This window comes from Elaeis guineensis, chromosome 7, assembly GCF_000442705.2.
Source record: "Elaeis guineensis isolate ETL-2024a chromosome 7, EG11, whole genome shotgun sequence".
Classification (NCBI taxonomy): Eukaryota; Viridiplantae; Streptophyta; class Magnoliopsida; order Arecales; family Arecaceae; genus Elaeis; species Elaeis guineensis.
In genome coordinates this window covers 102,196,392-102,224,358 of record NC_025999.2, presented here as the reverse complement: position 1 = coordinate 102,224,358, position 27,967 = coordinate 102,196,392, and the positions used below count along the sequence as shown (strand labels likewise).

The window sequence follows — 27,967 nt, the reverse complement described above, 5'->3', positions numbered from 1 at the left end:
GATTCTCTGCATCAATCACGCTATGGCACCCACTGAGGCATTAGAACATCTGACTTCGCAAATTCAATATACAAACATTAGAATCCATACACCAAATTACATCACTCAGCTTTTTACATGGATGTGTCGACCCTTTGAAATAAACTAAATAATCAATTCAGGTAGTCCGGTGATTTGATTTAATTAAGCTTACGCATACCATACCATACTGTTTCATATGAAGAGTTGATACATTTGAGTAACATGTACGGTTGGAAAATCATGTCAAACTCTTTCCCATAAACTGAGCATAAATTCTATCCAAATGCTTGTAATCCCACCGTTCAGTGCACCGCCAGTCAGAAATCAAGAGAGAAGACATCCATATTTGAACCACATTTGTGATTGGTGATGTGCCCAGATAAAATGTCCGGCCTCTGCAAAACTCTGCCGCCGATTGCAAATGCATCACCATTTTGATTGTCCCAAATGCACGATCTCAGGTTGAACTGAATCCATACAATACGCCTTTTCACAATGACTCCTAAAGAGACTATTTCACTATCGAACAAAGTGACTGCAAATCAAAAAAAATCTAAGCTCTAGGTGCCTGAGGCCAAAAGGGCACTAAATAAAACTATTAAGGTTTCCCAAATACTAATCAAAGAGCATGGACATGATAGCGGCATGCTTGGAGGACTTACTGTCATCGAAGCTGAACCAGACCAGAGATTGCCACAAACAGAAGGCATGTTTGCTCTTTGCCAACCTGGGCAGCCAGGACACAGTACACAGCATTCTGCTATCAAAACACATTCCAAAGAGCACGGTTCGATACACTGGGCTTTTCTAAACATCCTTCATATACCACTGGACAACTAAAAGCCGGTTGGATTCTGCAAAATGCTTGCTAGGCAGCTTATCGGGACAACTGAATAGGGCAGACCTGACTAAAAACAAACAGGTCACTTCCACAGCCACATCACAGAGGGCACATGAATAAACTATTAATTAGTGCAGTTGGCAAATTATGGGGACATTGCATCGCCCGACAAGACCATGGGTACGTCGGTATCCCCTCCAGTTGATTTCCTAGCAGAGTCCATAGTTGAATTGGCTGGCAACAGAAAGAAAAAGAAGAGTGTAAAACAGGACAAGAGACTTGAAAGAATCATGAAAGATGGAATTGCAATAACTGCGAGGCACTCTACCAAATATGGAATCAATTGCGGGCCGCTTTGGTGATGTACTTCTTTTCATATCTGCAGGATTAATTTGCAACAGAATGACTTCAAAGATTCTTCTGTAAAAGAAAAGAGCAAACTTGCAAAACTCTTACTTGTATATGTAAAAGACAACAGATGATAAGAGACCAACAAAATGATTGCCTTTTTTCTTTTTTATCATTACTCTAAGACACGTAATTTAAACCAAAAGAAAAATACCTTTGTGATCAGCTATAATACATCACATAGTTATGATGATAAGAGTGACTGCCTGAGCCTAAAATAGTGCCCTCATATATGTTCTTTTATATCATCCAGTGGTGCTAAAAGCAGTTGCCTTGGCACCAAATGGAGCCAGGCTGCCTAGGCCGAGCCCATCTCAAGATTTATGGGGCTGCCACCAACCTGCCAGCTGCTGGTAGGTTGGCCGATGGCTATAGATGATGATGGATCACTGCAATGATAGCAATCACTTAGCATTGGTGCCAAGAACGTATATATTTTTCACTTTTTTCTTTTCTCCTAGTTTCATCCTTCATTTTCTTTAGACAATATTCAACATCTTCCTCTTAATTCTTCTCCTTTCTCCTTTCATTTTCCTTCCTCCATTTCTTCGGATATGGCTTCTTAATTTGGTCATGTTTTTCCTTTGTTTCAATGTTTTTGTCTTCACCTTGCTTGCCAGCCTCTATCCTGCTTGTCTCCATCCTCCTTTTCTTCTTGATGGGTGTTTGCTATGGCTCCACAGTCTGTCGGCTGCTGCGTCCCTGCCATTCTCTTCTTCTGTCTACTTCTTGCTTGGTGTTGGCTGCCTGGCTATAGCTCTATCGCTTGCTGCTGGTTGCCATGGCAGCAATTCTATTAGTGCTCTCTTTTTAGAGATTTTGTTCTTTGGACTTTTTAAGTGTGGAAAAAAGGTTGTATGATACCATATATTGTGAAAAATAATGCATATATGACATGCATATACTAATTTATGTATATCATTGAAGGCATTCATAATTAAGACTGAGTACTTTCCTCCCTAGGCAGCAGCCTAGGCACCTAGGAGCTCGCCAAGCCCATAAAGGGTGTCCACAGCCTGGCTTCGCCTACGCAATTTAACACCTTGATACCTCGTGTATACCTTGACAAATATATGATATTCTCATATTGTAAGAAAGACACATGCTTCAATGCAAAAATATAAAACAAGAGACAAGTAACTCGATGACCATCAACAAAGGTGTGGTACTGCAAATAAAAAATCAACACAGCCAAGCAAGTCATTATCAACGTCTCATATGGTAAGAAAGACACATGCTTCAAAGCAAAAATATAAAACAAGAGACAAGTGACTTGATGACCATCAACAAAGATATGATACTGCAAATAAAAAATCAACACAGCCAAGCAAGTCATTATCAACGCCAGCCATAAATTAAGATTTTTCAAAGCATGTTGTACACAAGCAGCTTGATTTTGTCCAATACCAGAAATTCTGGAGAAAAGACAGGTCACTTTCAGAGTGTTGTAACTAAAAACGATTTCAATTGCTTATTTTGGTAAGGATCCCCAAATATACTAGTAGAATCACCAAATACAATGCAACACAATCACAAAAAGGGTCTTTCACCAATACAAGATGACATAGACAAAAAGAAAGAGAAGGCACTAACATTTTTGTACATAAGATCTCCTTTTTAATCAGAGAAATTTCAAGAAAGGAAAGATGTGAAGCCCCTCTTGAACACAGCCACTAAAACTAACCTTGATCTACAAATCAAGATCCTAGTGAGAAAACCACCTAGATAAATAGAGACACAAATTGAACTAACAATCTCGTTGTTATTAAGCTTGCAATAATACACATATGAGTATCCTTTTATACTTGAAAAGAGTTGTACATCAAGGCATACATATCTATAGGTTGAACGTTCTTTGGCAAGTGGATTCTATTGAAAAAATATCTACTTGTGGCTACTGCTGCTTTGTTTGCAGAAAGCAATTGCTGTTCAAGTCTATTATATATGATCTGAATCCTCCAATTTGAAGCCCTGTTAAAACATAGTGGCATCATTCCCCAACATATATTTCCACTGCATAATTCTCATGCGAGGACCAAACATATTTTGGTGGCCACATTATCCATAAGAAAGTTGAAAATAAAGAAGAAATAGGAGCATATCTCTGACCAAGAGATGAAATCAATTCATATGTCTATCAAGCTTTTGATAAGGCATGAAATAGTAATTCTTCTTCTAAACTTGGGATATTTTTTTTAGGAAATTAAGCTTGGGAATTAGTCATGCGCTCATGTTACTAGTGTGACTCGCATATATATCATGGGTTTTAATCATGTGTTCTGAATCTTATCAAACTGGCCCGCTAATGTAAGGAGTATTCTACCAACTGAATCTTCACCAGAGGCAATTTGCTTATTCACTAACCCTTGTGAAAAATAGCATACATTCTTATATTAAAAAAAGGAGAGGGGGGGGGGGGGGGGGGGGCACAACCTGGATAAAAAACTTCCCCTTCTTTCTTCTCCATCTCTTCTTTCTACCTCTCCTCTTTAATATAAGTTCCTCATATTACAAGTTTGACATCTATTCACTTCTCTTTTCCACCTTCCAGTCCTTTTAAATAAGATGGATATCTCAGATCTCTGCACAACTGTGGGTGTAGTAGGTGAGCAATAATTTTAGCCTTTAAGGCTGTTTGATGTGATTTATGATCCATACCCAATGACTTTCAGTCGCTTAACATGATATGGTGATAAATATGCCAGAATGTAGGTGTGAGAAGAAACTGAATGCATGTGTACTATTGAAGGATTTGGATCACAAAGTAACACGTATACAAGATCCTCAAGAGAATAGGAGTTTCTGAAAATCTTAAAACTTAAAATGTAAAGAAGAAATCCCCATACCAAAAGAATGATGAAAGCCTTTGACAGCCTCAAAGTTCTTGTAAGTATATCCGACAAAGCTCAAGTCTTTAGAATTTAGCAACATCTGCTCAGAAAATGTTTCACATCAATGAGTCCTCTGCCTCGAAATGTTCAACAAAAAATATAGGGCCATCAGAGATGAAAGTACAAGGTTATTCAAATGTGTAAGTTGAACAATGAACAACATAACATGTATAGATAAATGATATTCTCAGAACTCTAAAAACAAACACTAAAAAAGGTCAATAGTTAAAAACTGTAACAAAAGCTTTTCAGCTGTCACATGCAAAAACAACAGAACTGCAATCCACATCAAGGACTTGGAACTGTAGTAGAAGCAATGTGATCCTCAATCATAAAATGAAGAATGAGGCACGCAACACCTTGACAGAAGTAGCACAAGCAACACTTCCATTTGAGAGCCTATTAACAGAGCTTCTTAATCCACCAACTGCGGTGCATGGTGCCATATTGTATTCTCCTCACCAGACACATCAATGCATGAAATTTTATAACAACAAATAAATCAAGAATACTGAGCATAATTTTGTTAACAAGCAGCAATACCAGTGCTTTAAATATACTACAGGACTTGCATCAAGAAACCAACTAAACCATTGAGTTTTCTTTAGAAAAATAAAATATTGTTAAATAAATCTATATGTAAGTCAACCAATAAAAAGTTTCATTTAAAACATGCAATGTACCACCATCTAATCATGTCAAATACCAGAAAACTATTTTTGTAAATTAAGCTGAACAAACTTGATAAATAGAATTTCAGCTGAAAATACATCATTTCTGGATGGAAAGCTCAAAGACTTGTGATTCTCACAAACTTAATTGTAACCTGCAGAACAATTCTAAAGTTTTCTTAAAAAACATGTCAATGCTCTTAGAAAGAAGCATACCCTTCAGATTTGAGTTTGTTGGCTTTAAACCTGACTCCTATGAATTAAATTTTGCCCATTCAGCTCAACTTGTTTGGAAATAGTAGCAATAGATTTTCTAGCGGAAAGATAAATCAGCTCAAACTAATGAAACTCATATAAGTGTACCGGGACCATCTTAACCATAACCACCTAGCCTTTTCCCAACTATTTAGCATTGGCTTTATGGATCCTCATACAAGACCATTTTCTCTTCATAAACACACTTGACATAGTCAGGTAGGTCCTGCTGATGGGTTTCATGCATATCATAATGCATTGGTGCTAGATGTGTTGCCGACAGGTCGAAACACAATGCAAGTATCAGTAGTAATAATTCTTGATCAAAAAGATATAAGACAGCACCATAATATCAGGGCAGATAAAAATTCTAGGTTTTTAATATCCAAATATTAAGAATCCTAGGCAGTGAATACCTTCAAGTTTGATTTAGAAAAATCATATTATTAGATATTAACTATATCTAATATAACTTGTTTATCTAGTAATTAGATATAATCTGACAATAGCACAAAGAAATTAGCTCACGGCATTTGTAAACCATTATTATAAGCTTTGATGGGTAATTTTTCACGAGACATAAACAGTTGAACCATTTTTTTAAAGTCATTCAAGGAGTAAGATAAGCTCTCAGCATGAGCATAAAGAGGTTGACCTTTGTCATGTTCAGTATACCAGAAACATTAAGATCAAACTTTCATAATTTACAGTCAAGGTTGACCCTTTGCATACATTGTGATCAACAAGAAATCCAAATCCTTTCATAACCATTGACAAAGTGGTTAAAATAAATTAAACAAAATGGCATACTTAAAAGCACCAGAATTCATGGTCCTTCCCATCATCCTGCTCCTTTGCTAATCCTTAGTACCAAGCTCCAAAATTAAGAATGTGGATTTTCATGAAGCTTTACAGAAAGGCAAATAAGTAAACCAAACATCTGATAAGCATCGGCCCATCTAAGATCTCAGATAAATGACCAGCATTAAAAAGTAAAGTTTCTAAGCTTTTTGCTGAAGAAAAGTGCTCGTTCCCAAATTTAATGTAAAAGAGTTGTCTACCTTTCTTGATCCAGAACCAGTTCTTGTGGGAGTAGGTGGCTCCAACTGTTTACAAAGGAAGAAGAAAGCTGAGTAAGAAAAAAATAATAAAAAAAAAACTGAGCAAGAAGAAAAAATTTACAAAAAAACTGAGTGAGAAGAAAAATTTTATGAAGACACTAACACTCCAAGTTTCCAACTACAAACAAGTTGAAATAAAGTTTAGTGAGAATAACCAATGACTCTATTGTTACCCAGCGTTCAATTATTTAAAAAAATTATAAGTGACCACTTTTAAAGGTAATTTCTATGAGATGCACAATTAGAGGTAAAAGAAACATGTTAAGAGATAAAAAATGCATCACATTACATAATGCATTTTGGAACTAATGCAAAGCATATAAAGTAGATGCCATGAGCATCAAACTAAGGCAATTTATGACTAAAGACATCAGCAAAATGAAATTACATAGGAATTGGACCAAAAGAACACCTAGTAACAAACATTTAGCTAAGCATAATAAGAACCCTAAGCATCGTACTTCATCAAACTTCAGGAAGTTCTGGGTATCTAGTTCTCCATTTACTTCAGGTTTAAATGCTGCCTCCATTTCGTAAAGCTTATCCCATAAGATGTCTTTGAACCAAGGATGGGCCTGAGAGAAGATAGATACAATTATTTTAGATAAAATCAGCTAACAGACAACAATGGAAAGTTTTAAGACAGCTATGTATTCGGCACAATACCTTTATTTGGTCTGCACCTCCACTGCCAAGTCTGTGCTCAACATCACATAGCAATCTGCAGATAAGATCCTTTGCCTCAGGTGACAACCTTGCCTCTTCAGGAAATTTCAAATTATGTCTCCAATGCACAATCTATTATCATTGTTAAAGAATGTGAGACAGGATAGTAGGTCTCCTTTCTGTTCAAAACAGATAATGTCCTACCATACCTAGGAGGCATCATCTTCGAATAGACAACCTTAACATGCTATCCAATTCTAGATGAGAACCAGAACCCATTTCATTACTTATAATATTACAGCATAAATGACCAACCATCAGAAAGATTTAATAAAAATCATCAGATTAGAAGTCTCTGTGTATTGGTACATGAAGGAATACAAATTTCCAGAACACACTCATGGTGCTTGAATATAACCAACTCTAGGACAACCCAACTGCAAATGGCAAACTATACAAGAGATGCAAAGATAAGGAAGACCATGGATCAGAACTCATGTTTGTTGTCTACTATCACCTATAAAAAAGCCCTTGACATTTTTGCAAACTTCACTCTGGTCGAGAACAAGGCATCAGTCATCTTCATGAAACTATTAGCATTTAGTGTCTCTCTTCTAGTCCATCTATCAACCCATGATGAACATGCTGGGGAAAAAGGCATATGTTTTACATTAATTGGTGGGGCAGTTACAATTCCTTAAAGCATGGGCCTCTATGAAATATGATTAAAATAGACTCAGCATATTGTTTAAAACAGACCTTCAAAGGAGATGACTATTTTTGGCATTTGATACCTCGATGCAATAAATGAAGCTGCAGATGAAAATTAGGTCGTTCCAGGCTTAAGCAAGATGACATAATATAACCAATGCTGCTCATCATCATCAATTTTTATGTGCAAAAACTTCAACTATCATGCGCGAAAAAATGGTATCAACCTCATGTTTTTGCAGCAGACCATCAATGAACCATTATTGAAAAAAATAGCATTGACTATTGAGGTAATTTTTCTGGTATGAATTATGTAACATATGGTTATAAATGAATACACCACAAAGAGTGACAAGTTGCAATGATATAAAATTAAACAATGGAGAATAAACTGTGATTGCACAGGCATGTTGGAAGATGATTCAAGAAAGCCTTTTAAAATAGTGTAACAGTTTCTGTATCTTAGGGAGCATAGAATGAGGCATAACTAAAACAAATCTGGATGGAAAATGCAAGAAAGGATTGGAATTGTATTGATAAAAGATGATCCGTATAGGATCATAAAGTCAAAGCCCAATAATCTGAAGACAGTTAATATTACAAGTGCCCCCAGATATTTCAAGTTTGCTGATAGTCAAATCATGATACACACACATGAGACCAAGAGAATGGCTTTAGAGCAATATTTCCCACCCAAAAACCTAAAAGCTTCCATCAAGAATGAAGGATTATGGATACATAGACATGCAAAACTGAGAAGTTTAGTAGAATAACCTTTCGACAAGTGGTTATTGGGTCATCAGAGTAGAATGGTGGACAGCCAACAAGCATCTCATACATTATAGCACCCAATGACCACCTGCAATGAGCCAACATAAGAATGCACGAGAAATAAACAATTATGTCGCAAATTGGTGCATTACATTTTTGCAAAACTTACTAACAAAAAGTAAACATTTGAAGTTGCAGATAAAATAGTTATTTGCAGGAAAAAAAAAACTACAGCTCAAAAAACAAGAAGAATTAAAAAAACAAATCTAAAAATCAAGTCTAAGATACTCTAAAGCAAGGTATGCCGAACCGGAACCGCTGGCCATATCGGCCAGCCGGCGGTATAGTTCGGTACGGTTTCGTACCGTACCGAACCGACGAAGGCAAGCAGACCCAAACCGGAAGAAGAAAAAGAGAAATAGAGAGAGAAATAGAGAGAGGAAGAAAGAAAAAGAGAGAGGTGAAGGAGCCAGCAGGGCTGTCAGACGGCCTCCGGCTGACCGCCATGGCCGCCGGAGGGTGCAGTCCACGCGCACAGCGCCGCGGACGTGAAACAAGGACGTCGCCCCTGTTTCGCGAGTTTTTTTAAAAAACATAGTTTTAAGTGAAACCGGCAAATAATTTGCTGGCTTCAGAATTTTTGTCTTTGTTTTAAAAAAATCCCTTAAATCAGCAACTGAGTTGCCGACTTCATAAATTTAAAATCAAAAAAAAAAATCGAAACAGACGACCGTCTGTTTCGAAAAAGAAGAAGGGGGCGGAGCCACGGAGGGGCTCTGCCCGCTCGACCGCCTCCGTGGCTCCGCCGGCTCGACCGCCCTGAGGCAGTCGGCGTCAGCTCGCCGGCCATCGGGGGCCTTGCGACAAAGGCGCCGTCCGTCTGGTAGGTCTCTCCTCCCCCTCCCCGAGCGTTCTCTCTCTCTTTCTCACTCTCTTGAAAGCCCTATCAGGCAATACAGGGCTCGAAAGCCCTCCGACGGCAGCAACCGGCCATCGCCGGCCTCCGATGGCTCCCACCTCCCTCCCTCTCCTCCTCTCTCTCTTTCTCACTTTTTTTCTTTTTTCCTTTCATACCGCCAGTATATCGAATTTACCGACCGAATCGTGCCAGTTTTCCGCCGGTCCGGTACGATACAGGGTATACCAGCCAATTCGACACAGTATAGCAAACCTTGCTCTAAAGTCTAAACAACTCATATGCGGATCAGGTTTCTTCAACAAAGTTTGTATGTGCTATAGCATATCAATTAAGTGACATATATGGTGCATGTACTGTTGAGCATGCATGAATAGGTTCACAATGAATCTAATTAACAGGTTTGATATTGATTTTGATTTTTTGGTATCTAGCATGCATATGGATTTAAGATTAGAGAGACACAAAGAGAGCACTATTTGGTAGGTTGATGAGATTGGACCAAGGACCTTGGAATTCAAGGGTCAAGTACACTAGTTGGTAAGTTGATGAGTTTGGACCAAGGACCTTGGTATTCAAAGGCCAAGTACAAACAATGCAGAAGGCATGTTCTTTTGGAAACAAAGAGGTAAATGCATCTTGCATGGGCATTTATAGTTGTTACCTATATTAAGTGTTTTAGATTAACATCAAGCTTGAAACTTCAAAGTGGGGAAATTTAGAAACTGTTCGGTATGTAGCCCCTAGTTTAACAATTGATTGTTGTTGCAAGGAAGCATAAAGCTAGCACAAAGGCTTAATGGTTAAGCGTGCAAGTAGTAGTGCCTCGTATCCACTAGATGTTAAATGCTTCCATACTAGGAATGTTGAGCAAAGGGAGTAGCCATCACATGACTTGATAGGTTTGATGATTATATGGAAGGTTCAGACACCAAAGTTTAGAGATGGTAAGGAATCCATAAAGGTAGTAAAGCTATTGAAATAAGAATTTCTGGGAGAACAAAATTTCTTATAAATACAATACTCATTTGAACTGACATTTAAGGAAAGATAATTAGGCCCCGTTTGACATTGCTTTTGTTCTTGAAGGATCAAAAGCTCTTGTAGGTGACTTTAAGGTGTTTCCTAAAAATTCTGAAATAGCTTTCTGACTCCTCCAAAAGCTGAGAAAGACCTACAAAAGCAAAACTCGAATTTGGAGCTTTTAGGCAAAAGCCCTTCAAAAGTTCACCTAAAAGACATGGGTTTGAGTCTTAGCCAAAGATTTTCTTAGAAAAAAAATAATTTGAACTACTTTTTATTGCCATAATCATTTAAATTGGTTTTTTTATTGCCATAATAATGGAGTTCAAGTTTTTGAGTGGAACCTTATGATGATGAAGAGGATCTACTCCCTCCTGATTGTTTATGGATTGATGAACCACAGGAGAAAAGAAGCCAAATTCAAATAACTATGATATGGATGTTTTGCAAGATTCTATTGCAACTCCCTCATAGTCGTTGACTTGTTTATCTAGGATATTATACTTGTAACAAGGATATTGAGAAATGTTGGTGAATAGTTATGTTGCTATTATGTTTGTAGATATATGAACAATTTTATTGCCATTTTATATCTAGATGGGTAAAGTCAAACATGTATGTTGCTATTAGAATCAAGAATTACCCAGTTTACTATTACAATATTCTTTGTTACTTGGTAATCATACATATAGAATAACAACTTTATTTATCATATTATTTATACTAACTATAAAAAATATATATAAATTAACAATACTTTTAAGAAATGATTTTGATAGTACAATATAATAACAATATTATGATGTTCATAATATTATTCTATCAAAATAATATTATTATTATATTGTAATATATTGTTATAATATTATAAAACTGCTATTATATTTTATAATTTATAATTTATTATATTATTTAGATTAAAATATCAAAATAAATAATTTATAAATTAAGAGTTTTGTTAGTATAGACAGTTAAACAATTGACACTACTGCAATGTCCTTTATCATCATTTCCTAATACTAAAACTTCTTTCTCAGTTTCAGTACTAAAGAGATGTTAAAGTTTTATAGTACTTCAGAAACATGGTTACAAAATAGCAAGCAACTTTTTATTAAAAGTTCTATCAGCGAAAGCTCTACCACTTAAGCAATGTCAAGAGGGGCCCTAGAGACTATCTAGCTAGTGGAATCTTCTAGAGTGGAAGATGGGTCTATTAATTTACATATCCTACACTGTCTTCCTAACAGCTATTTGGCAACTGATTTTAGGGTTGCACATGTTAATGTGCTTTTGCCAAAAGACACTTTACCCCATCTACATCAGGCCTATGCCTCTCTAATGGCAATTTGAAATAGCATTTTAAGTTGTCATACTACATGCTATAATGAGAGATATCTAGAAATAAAGTAATAGAAACATCTTCATAGAGCTCTCCAGATTGAAAGATGCTAGGGCTTCATTACATGCAGGGTTTGCTGTATCAGCTAGTACAGGGCGAACCAAGCCGGACCGGCAGCTAGCCAGTCCGGTTTGGGCCTTTTTTTCGAAAAATAAGGGGTGTTGCACCAAACCGGTCTTTTGGATCTAATACACTATAGGAACCGCCCGGTTGGGCGGTTCCTGCCTAAACTGCCCGAACCAAGCGGTTCAGGTCAGTACGGCTCGATTCCGGGCAGTACCGACCATGGCATAGGGGTGGTGTGGGGGTGGGGCCATTATATTGGGAGGGAAGCTTTAGCTTCCCCTTCCTGCCTCCTGAGACCTCTGGCTTTCGAGCCAGAGGCCCAGTTCATCACGAAAACGAAAAAGAGGAAAAAAAAATTTGCGGAGCCCATGGATGCGAGAAATTTTGTCACAATTCCATCAAGAAGATGACAAAGATCGACCGAGAGTAAGATAATCTACCATTCTCTCACTTAATTTATTTTTTTTTAATTGTTTGACCGAAAAATGACAACAAGTACAAAAGTAAGAAGAAATCATGCCAAACTTTGTTATTTGGGTATGATTTCATTATATATTGTAGATCTTTAGATGCTCTACACGATGACGCAAAAATTATTAATTTTTATTAATTAATTTTTTTAAAAAAAATTAATATATTTTCAAAAAAATTTTAAAAATAAATTTCAAAAAATAACTGTAAAATCATATTATTAGATTATTGTGCTTTGTTAATCTTCTAGAGATGAGTAAAAAGAAAGATACAGAGCATGATATTGGCTAGGAATATGGCAAGATGCTCTCGACTCGGCATCATTGGAAATGCAAATAGTGCAACACAGAATTCAAGAGAAAAGAGTGACTAGATTGAAGCAGCATTTGGCTGGTGGTTACGACGATATATCCATATGTCGGAAATGTCCACAGAAGGTACGTCAGTTGATGAAGAAGCACTTTGCTGATTTTAAAACATCAAAGAAAAGGGCAAAACAGAAAAGGACAGAGGTGGATCGTCAAGCCACAGAACAATCTTCCTATCACTCTAGAGAGTCAGAGGAGGCTTCCGCTCCAGATGACGAGAAAGCACACATTGAGACTGTCGTTCAGGCAAGTCTAAATGATCAATACCGATTGGAGAAGATGGCCAGATATAGAGAATGATTTGAATCATCATACTATGAATCTGGATCCGACTCTGCGACCACTGGGGGGGAATCAGAGTTCAGAAGGACCACCTTAGTCAGAGAGACCGTCAGTAGAGGCAGGCACGGTATTTCATCTATGTTGGAGGCTTTTGACATTAGGAAGAGCTCTTCTAGAGACATGCCAACAGGAGCCACCATTCATGATTTGGATCCACAGGCTTTTTCCAACAAGGATTCAAAGCAACAGATGATTGACAGCATATTGAAGAAGGATAAGAAGAAGGATATGTGGTAAGCTATTGGATCATGATTTTATTTCAGCCATATTTCAGTGTATGCAACAGACAATACTTACTATCGATATGCCATTTCAGCTATATAAACTGCCGGCCTGAGTGTGGATCCCCCAGCACCTAAGAGCATATATGGTCAGCTACTTGACAGTAACAAGGAGCTACAAAGATGGATTGCTTCTTACAAGAATAAATGATTCACATACGGACTGACGGTGATGTGTGATGGTTGGACCGATCCTACCAAATGGAGCATCATCAATTTTTTGATATATTATGATGAAAAAATATTTTTTCACAAGTCAATTGACGCTTCAGATAAGGTGCACGACGCCACATACATTCTTAGACTAATGGAGGAGGTAATTGACTTGGTAGGAGAGCAGAATATCGTACAGGTCATCACAAATAATAAGCCACAATATAAGACCGTCGGAGAGTTACTAATGAAGTGGCGACCGCATATTTATTGGACCCCATGTGCTGCACATTGTATTGATCTCATGTTGATGGATATTGAGAAGCTTCGTAAAATACAACAGACAGTAGACACGGCCCAGACTATTACTAGATTCATCTACAATGATACATGGATCCTATCATTGATACGAATATATACTGGAGGAGGGATCTTGAGATCGGATGTCACTAGATTTGCTACGAATTACATAGCACTTGATCGCCTTCTAGAGAAGAAAGCAGCCTTACATCAGATGTTTGTCAGTGCTGAGTGACAAAAGAGTAGATATGCGAGGACTAGCATTGAAGGCAGTCAAGTAGAGAATTTGGTGACGAGTCAGTCATTCTGGCAACAGGCTGATAAGATAGTGAAGATTATCAAGCCCTTATATGGGGTGCTTCACGCCATGGACAGCAAGAGATACCCTCAGATGGGCATTTTATATCATATGATGGAGAGGGCAAAGAAACATATCAATGAGATAGATCCAAAACATGTCCAAGAATACATCAACATCATCGAGTGCCGCTGGGACTACCAGATGGGGAGGGATTTGCATCTAGCTGGTAAGCACGAATGAAAAATTCCACTAAAATTTTTTCAGTTTTCGTACTTGCGTAAGTGTACTTAATTATTTGTGATTTTATCTGCAGCTTACTATTTGAATTTGAAGTTCCAATATACCACACCTGGGATAGATATGGATAGTGAGCTTCTCACTGCTCCCCGTAATGTGATATGTAAGATGGTGTCCGATCCGAAAACCGCATCTATGTACCTGCAAGAGGTATGTTAGATTACCTAATGTGTGAGCATTTAGCTGAATTCAATCCGTAATCAATAATATATTTGTTAATTTAAGAAATATATTTTTCACAGACGAAATAATTTAGAGAGGGGATGAACAGCTTTGGAGTTGCATCGACTGTCGTAAGCAAAAAAAAGATGAATCCAAATAAATTATATATCAATAATGAGAAGATTTTGTTGACGTTACATGTCTAGAGATATCATAAAATTTGATATGTAATTTTGCGTAATATTTTTTGCAGCTGAATGGTGGATTCATTTTGGACAGTCCACAGATAATTTGAAAGCTGTGGCGATCTGCATTCTTTTTCAGACGGTCTCCTTTAGTGACTGTGAACGTAATTGATCGACTTTCGTCTTTATCCATAACAAACAGAGAAACCGTCTCACACAGAAGCGCCTCAACAATCTTGTATATGTTCACTATAATTTGAGGTTGAGGTTAAAATATATCCAGAAGGAGGTGCACTTGAAGTATGCAGATCTGACATTGGGTGATTATGATGATGAGAACGACGATCCGATGGTCGGATGGCTTGCAAGACAACAGCAGGAGCCAGAGCTTGATGAATCGGAATCCCCTCCACGACCAGCCAGTGTGGTAGCTAGGGAGATCAGGGTGGATCCAGGACAATGGGTAGAAAAAAATATTCTACATAAAATTTCAGCTGATCAGCCACAACCTGAGAGGTCACAAGGTGGTCATTATCATATGACTCGATGTCCGAGACATCCTCACAAATGTTTAAGTAAGAAATGTTTAGATGAGGCCGGTCAGCAACAAGACATCCATCCTTCCAAGCATAAAAAATTCAGTCACAGAGGGACACAAGGGGAGAAAAAAGAAAGACAATTGCACGTGCACCACTCTCGAGAGTGTCGGAGCTATCTATCTCAAATTCAGAGATCAGAAAAAGTGATGATGGTACTAATAGTCATGGATCTGATGATCAGAGAGGGACTGGAGGAGAGAAGACCACTGTTTATGAGACAGCCGTAAAATGGTATTCAATTCACCGATGAGTCTCAGTTTACACGTGCCACACAAGATAGAGACCACAGTGGACGAGTCGGTAGAGACTGCGAAAAGTCGATTTTATATAGACGATGGGTTCTTAGAGGTCGTTCAGCACACGATGCAATTACAGATGATCTTGCACATGGAGTAAGATCCATGGATGTATCTGGATCATCCTCGCATTATGGATCCTATTATCTGCAGCTAACTTTTGATCCATATGGATATGGTGCATCCGAGATATCGTCTTCCAGTAGTTACTATCCTATGCAGTCCAAAGCATCTTACGAATCAAATATTGCTACAATCATATTTGGATGGGCTCTTCCACAGCCATACCATCATCTCCAGGATACCTCTCAGAGTCAGAGTTTGAGAAATCTGAGATGTCTTATAATCCAAAGAAGATGCCTTATACAATGAATATTTATGAGTACAGTGCTACTTGGTTAGAGGGATGGACTGATGTTCCTCCAGATTATATCCGTAATTCAGATATCTACGAGCGTCACAGACATTCGACGAGATATTAGATGCAGAGCAGATCTCGAGATTAGTATGTCATTCTTTGTGCTTTGTACTTTAAAAGTTTAGATACATTTTAATGCACATTTATATATTTTTTTTTAATTTTAGGATGATAAAATTGTAATATAATGTAAATAAATATATATTTGGATCAAGGTTCCCCGTACCGATACCGAACTCAAAAATTGAACCCAAATATGTAAATAAATATGCAATATAAAGTAATTTTGGGATGATAATCATGATAGTAACTTATAAACTCAAAAAAAAACAATGAAACAAAATCAAAAAAAATTATACCGGTACTGAACTGATACGTTGGAGCGTATCGTGTGTCGGTACGGTACAGTACCGATGCCGTACTGTACCAATCCGATGCCAATATGGATACCGAAACCGATACAACAATCCTTTACATGCATCAGCAAGGTTTTACTTTAAGGGGGTTCCATTGCCAAGGCGGTGCAAAGGGAGTTGGGCTTCCATTCTTTTATGTTTAAATTATTGTTCCTCTCCACTTATTAAGATGGTGATTTATCTTCCATACCTTTTACAACCTTCTTTACTAGATTATCCTCATTAAATATAATTAAAAAATTAAAAAAAAATACTCTAGACATAAGATTACCGCCTTAAAGACTTAAGCACAGCTCCAGTTGTTTTCTATGCGAAGTATGATGTTAATTTTATGGGCAAAATTTCTAGAAAACATAACAAGGAGTATCCAATTCCTGTTTGATAGATGCATTACAGGTGCAGCTTTAGGCAGATGCTCAGAAAAACTACCTAGAATATCTAAGAGATAAAACAACTTTGAAGTACAAGGCATGAACTTGGTCAATTATCATAAAGAAGATGTGCCTACCACATTCACCTATTTATAAACTTGGCTAAGTCTGGGTTTCTTTGCATTATTCAAACATAAAGCAATAAGTCTTTATCGCACACATTTATTTCATGAATAAAAGAAAAGAAGAACTGTAGAAGATCATTGGATAGGAGACTAATTTCATCTTTCTACTATATAGCATTTGATTCATTCACAAGGATATGAGATAACCACCAAGCCATTGTGTACACTGTAAAGGCACCATATCAAAAGTTTCCATATCATTTGCTCTTACTTACTATAAAAGCATAAATATTTTTAAGCATTTTCACCTCAAAAGCATAAATCGACATTCAATAACTCTTCTATCTCACACAAGAGTCAAAGACTCCCCATAAGCTTCAAAATTTAACCAGTATCGGCCATTGAGCACATGAAGAATGCACAATGCAGTCTTAAATGGATGGCATTGATTCCATCTGTTTCAAGATTTTTCTTTTTCAAAGTTTTACATAATCTGATAAATATACTCCCACTTCTAGTTGATATTATCGTCTTTCCCAAAAGAGCAAGAGGGATTCAAAGCAAAAGAGGTGTAGCTACTCATGAAGGGGTTTGTTTAGAGGCAATTGTTAGACCAAGGTGAAATCATTCATGAGTTTGCATTATAATACGTATAGAGGAATTACGTACCAATCACACTCCATTCCATATCCTTTCTTCAGTAATACTTCTGGAGCAATATAGTCTGGTGTTCCCACTGTGGAAAATGCCTGGAAGTACAGTTCAACAACCTCTTGCCTTATATTTATACCTCAGGAAAAAACATAGTGCAATGGATAACATGAAGGTAGAAGATGAACAAAAATGTGCTGTGTAATATTACTAATGCAGGAGGTAAAAGTTATGTACACCATATACCAGTTTCCTCCTGTTCATCTGCCGATGCTGAAGTTGTTCATGGGGGCTATTCCACCTGCTACCCATATTTGCATCTGAAAAGCTTCCATCAATGTCCATTGACTCCTCAAGAATTTCATCACTCATTGGTTCATCCTCATTCAAAGTCAAAAGTTTTAAGCAGTCAATTGGTTTGCACAAGCCAAAGTCTGACAGCTTCATGTGACCATTTTTGTCCAAGAGAAGATTGTCAGGCTTAATATCTCTGCATATACAGAAGGCTATATGAAGATTGGATTGATAACAGATACACACTTGAAATATTTAAACCATGGACCTACAAAATAACACAGTTTACTTATGTAATATAATCAGATATTACCGACCTGTGAATATAATGATGTTTATGAATCGATTCTATGGCCAACACACTCTCGGCGATGTAAAATCTAGCCACATTTTCAGTTAAGGTATCTTCTCTGATTAGCAGGGTCATCATATCCCCTCCCGGAAGATATTCCATAATTAGGTATAGGTATTCAGCATCTTGAAATGAATAGTAGAGCTTCACGATGCAATGGCTAGCAACCTCAGCAAGTAGGTTCCTTTCAGCTCTAACATGCTCCACCTAAGAGACAAATATGCAAAAATGTGACTACAATAACATGTTCAAGAAGTTTGATGAATTACAGTGGGGGGGGGGGGGGGGGGGTCAATGCACTGCACAAACTGTACCAACAAGAGTTTTAAGTAGCAAGCAAATTACTACAAGAAATAACATGTTGAAGCCTAAAATATCATAGAGAGAGAGTTACGATATTGCCACATTAAATGGAATAGTATGAGAACCTTATTCTCCTTATCCAATTAATTCTCATCCATGAATTCATTTACACAAAAATGTAGTGTTAGAACATCTGCTCCAGCAATACCTAGAATATAAGGAAATATGTTAACTTTAGAACATTTGGGGCCTGTTTCAACCGCAAACCAATGTAAGCATAAGATATATCCCATGTAAATGTGTAGGCCATGAAGTTTAAAAGTTGGAGATATTGTCAGAGAGCATAGATCCCATGATGCCATAAGTTTTTTGGATGCTAGAAGCCACCCTTTTAGACAGATTGCAATATTATTATAAAAATTAAAAAAAAAGAAAAACAGAATTGGAGGAATTAAAGGTTGTGCTGATTCATCCCACCTTTCCCTTCATTTTTTTTTCTCCACTTAAGAAGTCCCGACCACATGGGATATATATCATGGACAGAGTAATCAGCTGAACCAAGTAACATAAGTTAGCCATAAGTGATCACAAAGCGTGAAAGGAACTTCTAAAAACCTATAAGGCAATTTAAGAACAGGCTATAAGGAAAGATCATTGTTCCATTATGTATCATCAGAAAGAGAAACAACAAAATTTTTAATGGAATGTACCTTCAATATATAGTATCATTTCAAATCTCAAAGATAAGGAGACCATGGGCAAATCTCTACTCTGCTTGTTTCCTGTTATGCTCATATTCCTCAATCCTTCAAACTTACCAGCTTGCTAGAACTATTTTCTGTTAAAGTCTATATCCATATCCTAATAGTCTCTCAACACCAATCACTGCCACCAACTCAGGGTTCCATCAACCCCATGTATTCCAAGTCAAATAACTCTTACCTGGATTACCTTATAAGTTCCATTTATAATACAGCCCAAAAAGTTAGCAAATGGTTAATTAGTAAGTACATTCATAATGCATCAGAAGTTAGTAGGCTTCCTCAAAATAATACGTGAATTAATATCTCACAAATATGGAAGCTCAATAAGCGGGTGAGAAGATGAAAGGTCTACCTACAAAACTTCACTGACAAAATTTAAAGGCACATCTTACCTGACCCTTGCTGACCATTTCAGACTTTTTCAGCTTTTTCATTGCATAAATATTGCCGGAGGACTTCTCCCGGCACAGTCTGACCTATATTATAGCATGAAAATTGGTAAGAACCCAAGAATCAGGCAAGTAGTTAACATTACAAACTTGCAACTTTCCATAAAAAGTTATATGTACAACTGCATTAAAGGATCTTGAAATGGTGCTCAAACTTTACAAATCAAAGCTGTATCTCATTCTCATAATAAAATATGAGATCATAAACTCTAGTGCATTTCAGCAAATAACGATTCTTCTAATCAGTTATCATATTATTATAAAATTTCTAAAATGATGCTGCAGCACATTCATACCACAATCACAGATACCACTTGTTCCAATAAATTCCACCATATCAGAGTGAACCATGTCTGGATTCAGAATCGCCAGTCAACCTCATATCAGCATACAACTTAAGGTGTTGCAGATTTTTCCTTAAAAAATAGATTAGTTTCAGGGCAACTCCAATTTGATATTATGTTAAACACTAACAATTTATAAAATATCTCTACTATGATATAATCTGAATCCAAAACAATATTTTCTAAGTGTAAAATATTGCTAACAATAGTATCTCACTGTCGTAGCTTGTAAGTAATAATACATCATACACCATTACTGCCAAGTGCCAATAATAGCTCATGATTTAAAAAGCAAAAATAATAATTCCAACAATAATATTGGTTTGTTATAAGTCATAATAGTTTCAGGCCATGGACATCATATAGCCACAACAACATTATGGAAACCACAATTTCAGCGAGAGGATAGCTACAATAAGAGCCTTCCACGACCCTGAAATCAATATCAGATTTTCCAGATGCAAAAACATCAAGCTTTATGTATTAAAATCAGCTTTGCTGATTGAACTGTGTTATCACTTTCTGTTCCAAGCCCAATTGCTTTCAGTTCAGACCTATAATAATTCCCCTCTCCTCTTTTTTGAACCTTATTCTGAGATGATCATTCATGCCATCCTATTCAAAGAATATCCAGATCATCTCAAAAGTCAACTGATTTCCGTTCACACAAGTTGTAAACTCCACGCAACAAATCCATTCTTGTGCTATCCTTCTACTGTTCCTGTTCAGTTGATACCAGGATCCTCTATCAATTATCAAAAGCTCTCAGACACCAGCACTTAATCACTGGATACAAATGCAAATGAATTTAACCTTTTTATACTTCCTCTAAATACAAATCATTGATATAAATTCTGATAAACATTGAGTTAATGATAAATCATATTCCCTTCTTCAAGTTTCTGCCTAAAGGTTAACTTTTAGCATAATATAAACTTGTTTTTTAATTATTTTTCTACTCGCAGTAATTAAAAGATTTTATTTCAATATGAGTAAGGTTTTTCCATAGCAATACTGCCAAGCAGCTATTTTTTAAAGGAAAGAAATTATATTACAAAAACAGAAAAAAGACTGCTAAACTTCAAGATGGCATCCACGTAATGCATGCATCAAACAATAACTCAGGAAAATTACAAGCAAAATACATGGCACCACAAGATGAGCAATCACTCTCCCCAACATACACCTGCACCAGACCTCATGTTCAAGACACCAGCACCATCTTCAAGAAACCTCAATTCTATTCATCTATATATTTCTTTCTTTAAATAAGCATTCTCCTTTCTTTCTCCCTAGATCGACAGCCAAACAACAAGGGAGATAAAGCTTTCCCTCTTTCCACTCTCTCCTCCTCCCTAACTCCACCAAAACAGCAGCTCCTAAGGTTCAAATGACCTCAGTCAAGAATTCACAAAATCTCCCAAATGTCAAAGAAAGTACCAACATATGACCAATTAAAAAAAAAGGGTACAAAGTTGATAGGAAATCTTTTTTAAAAAAATCACAAAGAATGGAGGGCCTATAATTTCAAAACAGTTCTAAGACAACCATCCTCAAGGTTTATATACAACTGTTCAATTGTCCTTCTGCAATGCAAAATATTATGCAGCGTATGTTTCAGTCTGCTCATGCCATCTCTGCCTGTTAGGATGTTTTTTTGTCATAATATCTAGCAGATCATCTATATAGATAGTCTATGTGCATGCCAATACACGGACCTCTCTGCAAATGAGATCCAAGTTGTAAAGCCTTGTTTAAATCTGCTTTAAGATGCCCCCCTGCTTTCATCAGGGGAAGGGAGAAATATACCTGAATCATATCACTGTAGAATTTTGTCAAAGAAGAATTCCTCTATATTGAAGCTTTAGCATCTAAGCCTTAGTTTAAGCGTACAGAATGCTACCATTTTAAAGTTTTAATCCTATTGAGAATGTCAGTGCGCAGCCATGTACCGAATTCTAGTATCCAATCAAGTGTGCATCTCTCGTACCTACATTTCAGTCTGAAAATTCAGTACCACTGCACCACAGATCACATTTTTTTCTGGAACAAGCATGCAATAACTGTTCTACTTCTAGTTCTACTTCTAACACACTATATCAACAATATGACCATCAAACACAATAATAAATGTAATTTTCTGAATGAAAAGCAGATACAGCAATCAGTTAAAGTAAATCAATGTACTTCCAACCTAATTACCAGTAATCATATGGTGGTATGCTTTTAATTATCATCCATTAGAGGTCTTGAGAAACTATCCCTTTTATAACATGCAAAGATTAACCAGAGATCATACTTATCATCAAGGTTTGCCGTATTGTACCAAACCAGGCGGTATGGGCCATACCATACCATACTAGTTTGGTACCAGTATAATACAATACGGGGGGCGTATCGATACTCGATATGCCAAATTTGGCCTCGTATCGACATAGTAACAGGTTGGCATTGGTACGTGGCCTCGTATTGAGATGAAGAGCATTGCTTACTGTCATACCATTCTATGTGCAGTGATCTTTATCATCAAAAAGGAACTTATTTATGGTCAGACTGAAAAAGGTCCTGAACAACCGATACAGCAGAGTGGACAAAAAGTAATAAATGTGACAAACTAAAAAGGGAAGAAATCTTTACTTTTCACAAAGGCTGTACAATTTTAGAACAAGAAGATAAATAAAGCTCAAACTCTCCAAGTCAATCATAAAAATGGATACTATATGGAGATATATTGAAAATATGTCTCTCATGGTTGCCAAAATCACACAACAAGGAAGCTGCATACGAACATGTGGACTAACAGAGACACCTTCAAGACTAATACATATCACAACATTTCTGTACAAGAGATAAAGTATCTCCAGTAACAATGATTTTAAAATGGAAACCAGAGGTGATGTAAAGAAAAGAGATAGGGAATGCCAGGTACACAGATTGCCTGCTTGTTGACTCATCTTCCAGTTCCCATCTAGCTAACCAAATGAATATGCTTAATATAACATTAGGTTTGACAATTTAGTTTCAAAATTTTATCTACAAGTTACAGCAGAGAGGATAGGATAAAGCTCATGTTATAGTTAATAACAATCTAGCAACTAAATGAAATTGGGTGGCCTAATTCCTTATGCATCATAGTTTTGTGCAGATTTATGTTATTACATCAACAGAAGCTCCCTCATGCAAGATCAGCACACATAATTCCTATGATACTGAAATTTCAAAACAGGCCACAAAGAAGTAGCAGCACGTCAATAACACAGTAGCAATCAATGATTGCCAGCTCTACCAGAAAAATACTACTAGCTGCAGCAAAAGTGCAACAAATTTTGATGTTCAAAATACCAAAAAGAGAAATTTTAATGAAACTAGGGCTGCCACTGCTATATATAGAGAGCATGATACTCCAGACCTCTCCAAAAGCTCCTCTCCCAATAATGGTGAGTAGCTCAAAATCATCCACACAGATTTTATGCCTTTTAAGTCGCATGAACTCCGTCTCCTTCCTCTCCAGATCTTTTAATAAATTGATTTGCTCCTCCTTCGGAACTCGCGAAGAGGCTAATTGTCTCTCCAAAAACCAGCGCCTGCAACAGAAATAGAAGTTGTCGAGCACATTGCCTCAAGAGAAAAGAAGGGGGAGGGAAGCTAGGCAGGGATCATCGTTCAACCTTCAAAGAACATATTTCCATTTGATGGGGAACACATGTGCACATTCATATATAGTAAGAACAGGGATCTAAGTTTGCATGAGCATATCTCCAAATGGATAGGTAACAAAAACACATGCAAACACATGCTCACGCATGCGTCTCATATATTTATATATAGACAAAGAAGCCAATGGAGAAAGAGTTGGGATGCAATACCATCAATACCATTTAAGCCCATATACTATTAATACAAGCTACATGGTGGACCAATTAATTGTGCATTTAGCAACACTTGTCAGAGCATATAACATCTAAATTTTCAAAAAGCAAGAAACTAAAATCTTCTGGAGATTTGGTCCCAAATTGGAAAAAAGGTTTCAATAACAAGATTTCAGATGTTGTTGACATGGACTTCAAAAAATTTTGGACATTTCAGTGAAAAAACAGCTCAAAGCACAAAAGATAAAGAGAAGCACCGTCCATTCCTGTTTATATGCAAATGTCAAAAAGAGCATTTAGGAGAGTCCACAATTAACCCACTTTTTTTTTTGAACACTTGAATTCTTGCTACTTCTTCCTCTATTCCTAAGTGAAGACTAATTACCATTAAAACCTCCTCCCAGACAAATAGTAGGTTAGCCCAGTTCTTTCTAAATGAACATTGATATGCCCTCCCAATAGTATAACCATCATCTATGTCCATCCAAAAAGAGACAAGTCAACATGCATCCCCCAAAGTCTTAATGTCCAGATATCTCACTCTTGGAGATCCACAGCAACCAAAATTTAAGTATCTTCAGTAAAAATAGGAAGTTAAGAAACTTTCAAAGAATACCAAAATACAAAAAAAAGAAAGCCATGAGAAAGCCTAGATAGAAGAAGATTTGCTTTCCTCACATTTAAATTAGAATGCTGTATGTGCAACGTGCATGACATGGGGTTCTCGGCACAAGGCATGTGCTTCGTTTGAAAGATTCCAGAATTTTAAAATGAAGACCACTAAATTAGTAATCAAAGGCCTCTAGACAGCCTCGTCACACCTACCCAAAAGTACCTCACTTCCTACAACTCATGTAGAAAAAGCGAGAAAAAGAAAAGAAAAGAAAAGAGAAAGGCTTCAGAGTCCAACATGCAGCACGTTGGACCCCAGGCCTTTCCCATTATATATAGAGATGTACTTGCTTTTTAAAAAAATAATTTAAACTCTATTGATATAATATATCTTGTAGGTATGACTGCTCCTCTTCACTAGTCAAGCTCTCCAACATCACATTCCAAATTCATCTCTTGAACACAGCATGTCTGTTTCAAAAGAAGTCTTTGCAGAAAAAATCTCCTAATCCATATCCCTAGATTTCTGAATGGTTAACCACCTCATCAATTACTCCCGTTGCTCCCTTCTCTCAAATAAGCATCTATTTATAAGCGAATCATTCTTTTGTGTCAAACCCTGCTTTGTTCTTTCTTTTCTAGATTTTGTAGCATCTTTCCAGAACTTTTTCAACTGTCCCAAGTCTCAACTCTCGAGTTATAAAAAGTTTTCTCCTCCACATAAATATAAGCAAGTGCACAACCATACTGAGAACAAGTAAAGCTCCTCCTGTTAATGTTATGCATCATTTAACATGACAGTTACTAGAATAAAGTAAGGGGAAGGGCAAGGAATACCGGGGGTTAAACAATGCTCCAATAAGATTAAACATCAGCGAAGACCGGTTTTTTTCCCATTGAATAGCACATCAGCCATAAACCAGCTGGTCTTAAAAACCTCGTAGAAACAATCTTGCCCTTTTTTGAGGGAGATGATGACATGGTACATTTCAAGATAAAAGAGACAGGCTACATGCAGAATCATATGATAGCATAGCTTCTGTCATGTCATGAATCAATATGTGGAGCATAACTTCTGGCAGGCTCATGCAAGGATTAGGCATGCTACAAAATGGGTTATCAGGAAATCAAGCTCAACCAGCTAGATCAACACATCGAAATCTCTAACACACAAGAATCGCTAATCAAATAAATATTTAATCACCTAATTCCCTAGCTTTGTCAAAACCCTGGCTTTCAGAACTGGGCACTGTGGCAAATGTCAAGGCAGCATTAAGAAACCAAATAGAGGATCTTTCCAGCTTAATAAGCAGGACATCATACTATCAAAGAACAAACAGTGATTCTTGTCTTGTGTCATCACAATGCATCAATGCTTCTGGCACCGTTGTTTCTTTCTGTCATTGTGTATCACATATAAAGATTAAGTCTGCTACACGACAGTGATCACACAATAACGCTCAACCGGCTACAGCAACGTGTCCGGATCTCTAATGCACCACTCCAAATCTCTAATGTGCGAGAGAAGCTAATCTATCAAATATCTAATCTCCTATTTCTTTAGTTACATCAAACCCTAGCCCTTGATTCTGAGTGCCACACCAAGCATCAACGCAACAAGATAGTAAATCATAAGCGGCATCAAGATCTCCAAACTAAGGATCTTTCCAACTCCATAACCAAGACATTATGCAGTTAAAGTACGATCTCTGCAATAACTAAACACGCGAGCATATATTCAAGAAAGATCCATCAAGAACTGGATTCCCATTCGTTTTCAGTCAATCAAGAAAACAGATGACGAGAAATAACATCACAGAACAGACTACAGTGGTAAAAGGAGTGGGGAGGATGTATCAAAGGCAAAAGATCGAGAAAAAGATTTACAGAAGCCGAGATCAGAAATAAAATATCATCAAGGAGATCTTGGCGTAGCAGAAAGAGGGATTCCGGCGGATGAAGCGTGGAGCTGACCTTTCTTTGCGCTCCTGGATGTTCTTCATCTGGTTCCTGTAGTGGTTCTCGATGAACTGCTTCGCAGCAGCCACCCGCTCCATGGTGAGGCTGGAGCCCACCTCCTCCTCCGCCGCCGCTGCTTCCCCCTGCCCTCCGTTCCCCCTCTCCTCTTCCCCTTCTGCCATCGCCCTCTCCATCACCTCTCCCTCCCTCCCTCCCTCCTCTTCTTCCCTAAGCTCAATCTCCCTCCCCCCGGCCTTTTTATATATTTCTTGGTTTTTTATTTATTTATTACACTGTACAGATGTTTACACCACGAGGTCAGATCATGGCAACGAGGCTACGAACGGAATACCCGACGCTCTCCCACCCCGTTCGCTCCCTGCGTGTTTTCCCCATTTTTTTTATTTATTTCGGGTTATCACTTCTTTTTTAGTATTGTGATCCGGCGGACCACTTTAAGATCCCGGTCCAAAGCTCAACGGCCCGACGGCTGGGATGCTTCGACCTCAGTGATATTATGTGATGGAAGGGCGAGATGTTTTTTCTTTTTCTGGGGCTTTTGTACTTCCCATTACACGGCCCAGATGAATTGAATTAATAATGACCCTCCGATGAGGATCTGACGGCAAGTTGGGCGAAGAACTTCCCACCGGACGAGCGGCCTTGTCGAGGGCACGTGGGACCACGACTGTCATGTGCGCTGCCAGAGTTCGCAAGATTGGAACAGCAGACACTTTGTTCCACCAATAGATTACTGCCACGTGTAGGTTCTGTGATGTGCTGGATGACTGAATATCTGTTTGCTGAATAATTTAAGGGAGCCAACTTGAAACAGATAAGATTTTTTTTTTTTTTTTGGTAACAAAACAGATAAGATTTAATGCGGCTCTTGTTAGTATATATCATTACTTGGCTATAAACTGTTTGTACCGCACCAAATCAGACTTTCCAGCTGTTTTAGCGAACTACTCCTTCGACCCAATAAAAAATCTAATAGGCAGAGTGAGTTGAAATAACATGCTTGTCGACTGTCGAGGGACCATCCGGACGTGAACGTTACTTAACCGTTGATGGAGCTTCCAACGGCGAAGATTACATTGGCGAGAGATTTTGTCTCCTCGAGGATATTACAATTTGGCAATTTAAAAAGAAAAAAAAAATGTCGGGCATCCATTCTTTATTTCTTTACAGCTGGACTAAAGTCCTATGCCAGTATTATCATTGTTCTAACACGCAACAAGATTTGTAAAAATCCAAAAGTACATAGATTTGGAGAAAAATGCAAGTCCTCTGCATCAATAGCTAGGAGCAATTATATTTAACCTATGTTTGCTTGGGATCATCAAAAGATGCATAGATGGGATTAGAAAGTTAGGTGACCTCCATCTGATTCAAAAAATTATAAAAAAAATAGATTAAAAAAAAATTGCTCATCTATTCTGATCCATCGATTTGTATCTTCCTAAATTGAGAGGACGAAAGAACGATGGATGGAGCATCGAAGGATGAATTTTTGCATTGACAA

The 27,967-nt window shown here is 37.4% G+C and overlaps 1 protein-coding gene and 2 pseudogenes across 14 annotated transcripts; 2 read left to right on the top strand and 1 right to left on the bottom strand.

Moving 5' to 3' along the window:
* Positions 1-50: 50 nt before the first annotated feature.
* LOC105047947 (uncharacterized) lies at positions 51-26,686 on the bottom strand. Of its 14 annotated transcripts, none has more exons than XR_002165121.3 (15): positions 26,458-26,686; positions 23,412-23,586; positions 19,602-19,685; positions 18,923-18,997; positions 18,108-18,349; positions 17,743-17,986; positions 17,515-17,594; positions 8,360-8,444; positions 6,875-7,006; positions 6,670-6,783; positions 6,149-6,193; positions 4,117-4,201; positions 1,191-1,241; positions 684-1,096; positions 51-556 (listed from the first exon to the last, which is right to left on the bottom strand). XR_002165121.3 is itself a non-coding variant. In XM_019851825.3 (14 exons), exons 1-14 carry the CDS (start codon positions 26,634-26,636, stop codon positions 1,008-1,010), a joined length of 1,680 nt encoding a protein of 559 aa, XP_019707384.1. In that variant the 5' UTR covers positions 26,637-26,686; the 3' UTR covers positions 51-1,007. The 14 variants fall into 14 exon arrangements, 9 of the variants coding, with proteins under 9 accessions (XP_019707384.1, XP_073116665.1, XP_010925405.1 ...); XR_012142542.1 differs by having other exon boundaries at positions 51-488; XR_012142543.1 differs by lacking the exon at positions 51-556 and adding an exon at positions 3,704-3,860 and having other exon boundaries at positions 976-1,096.
* On the top strand, positions 11,981-14,418 carry LOC140859105 (uncharacterized; annotated as a pseudogene).
* Positions 14,337-15,997, top strand: LOC140859139 (uncharacterized; annotated as a pseudogene).
* Positions 26,687-27,967: the final 1,281 nt, after the last annotated feature.

Coding starts and splice junctions, on each gene's coding strand:
- LOC105047947 (XM_019851825.3), bottom strand. CDS start 26,636: ATGGAGAGGGCGATGGCAGAAGGGGAAGAGGAGAGGGGGAACGGAGGG. Junction 19,686..23,411: donor GGAGAGGAGCTTTTGGAGAG/GTCTGGAGTATC, acceptor GCTATAATATAG/GTCAGACTGTGCCGGGAGAA. Junction 17,987..18,107: donor AAACATCATTATATTCACAG/GTCGGTAATATC, acceptor CTGTATATGCAG/AGATATTAAGCCTGACAATC.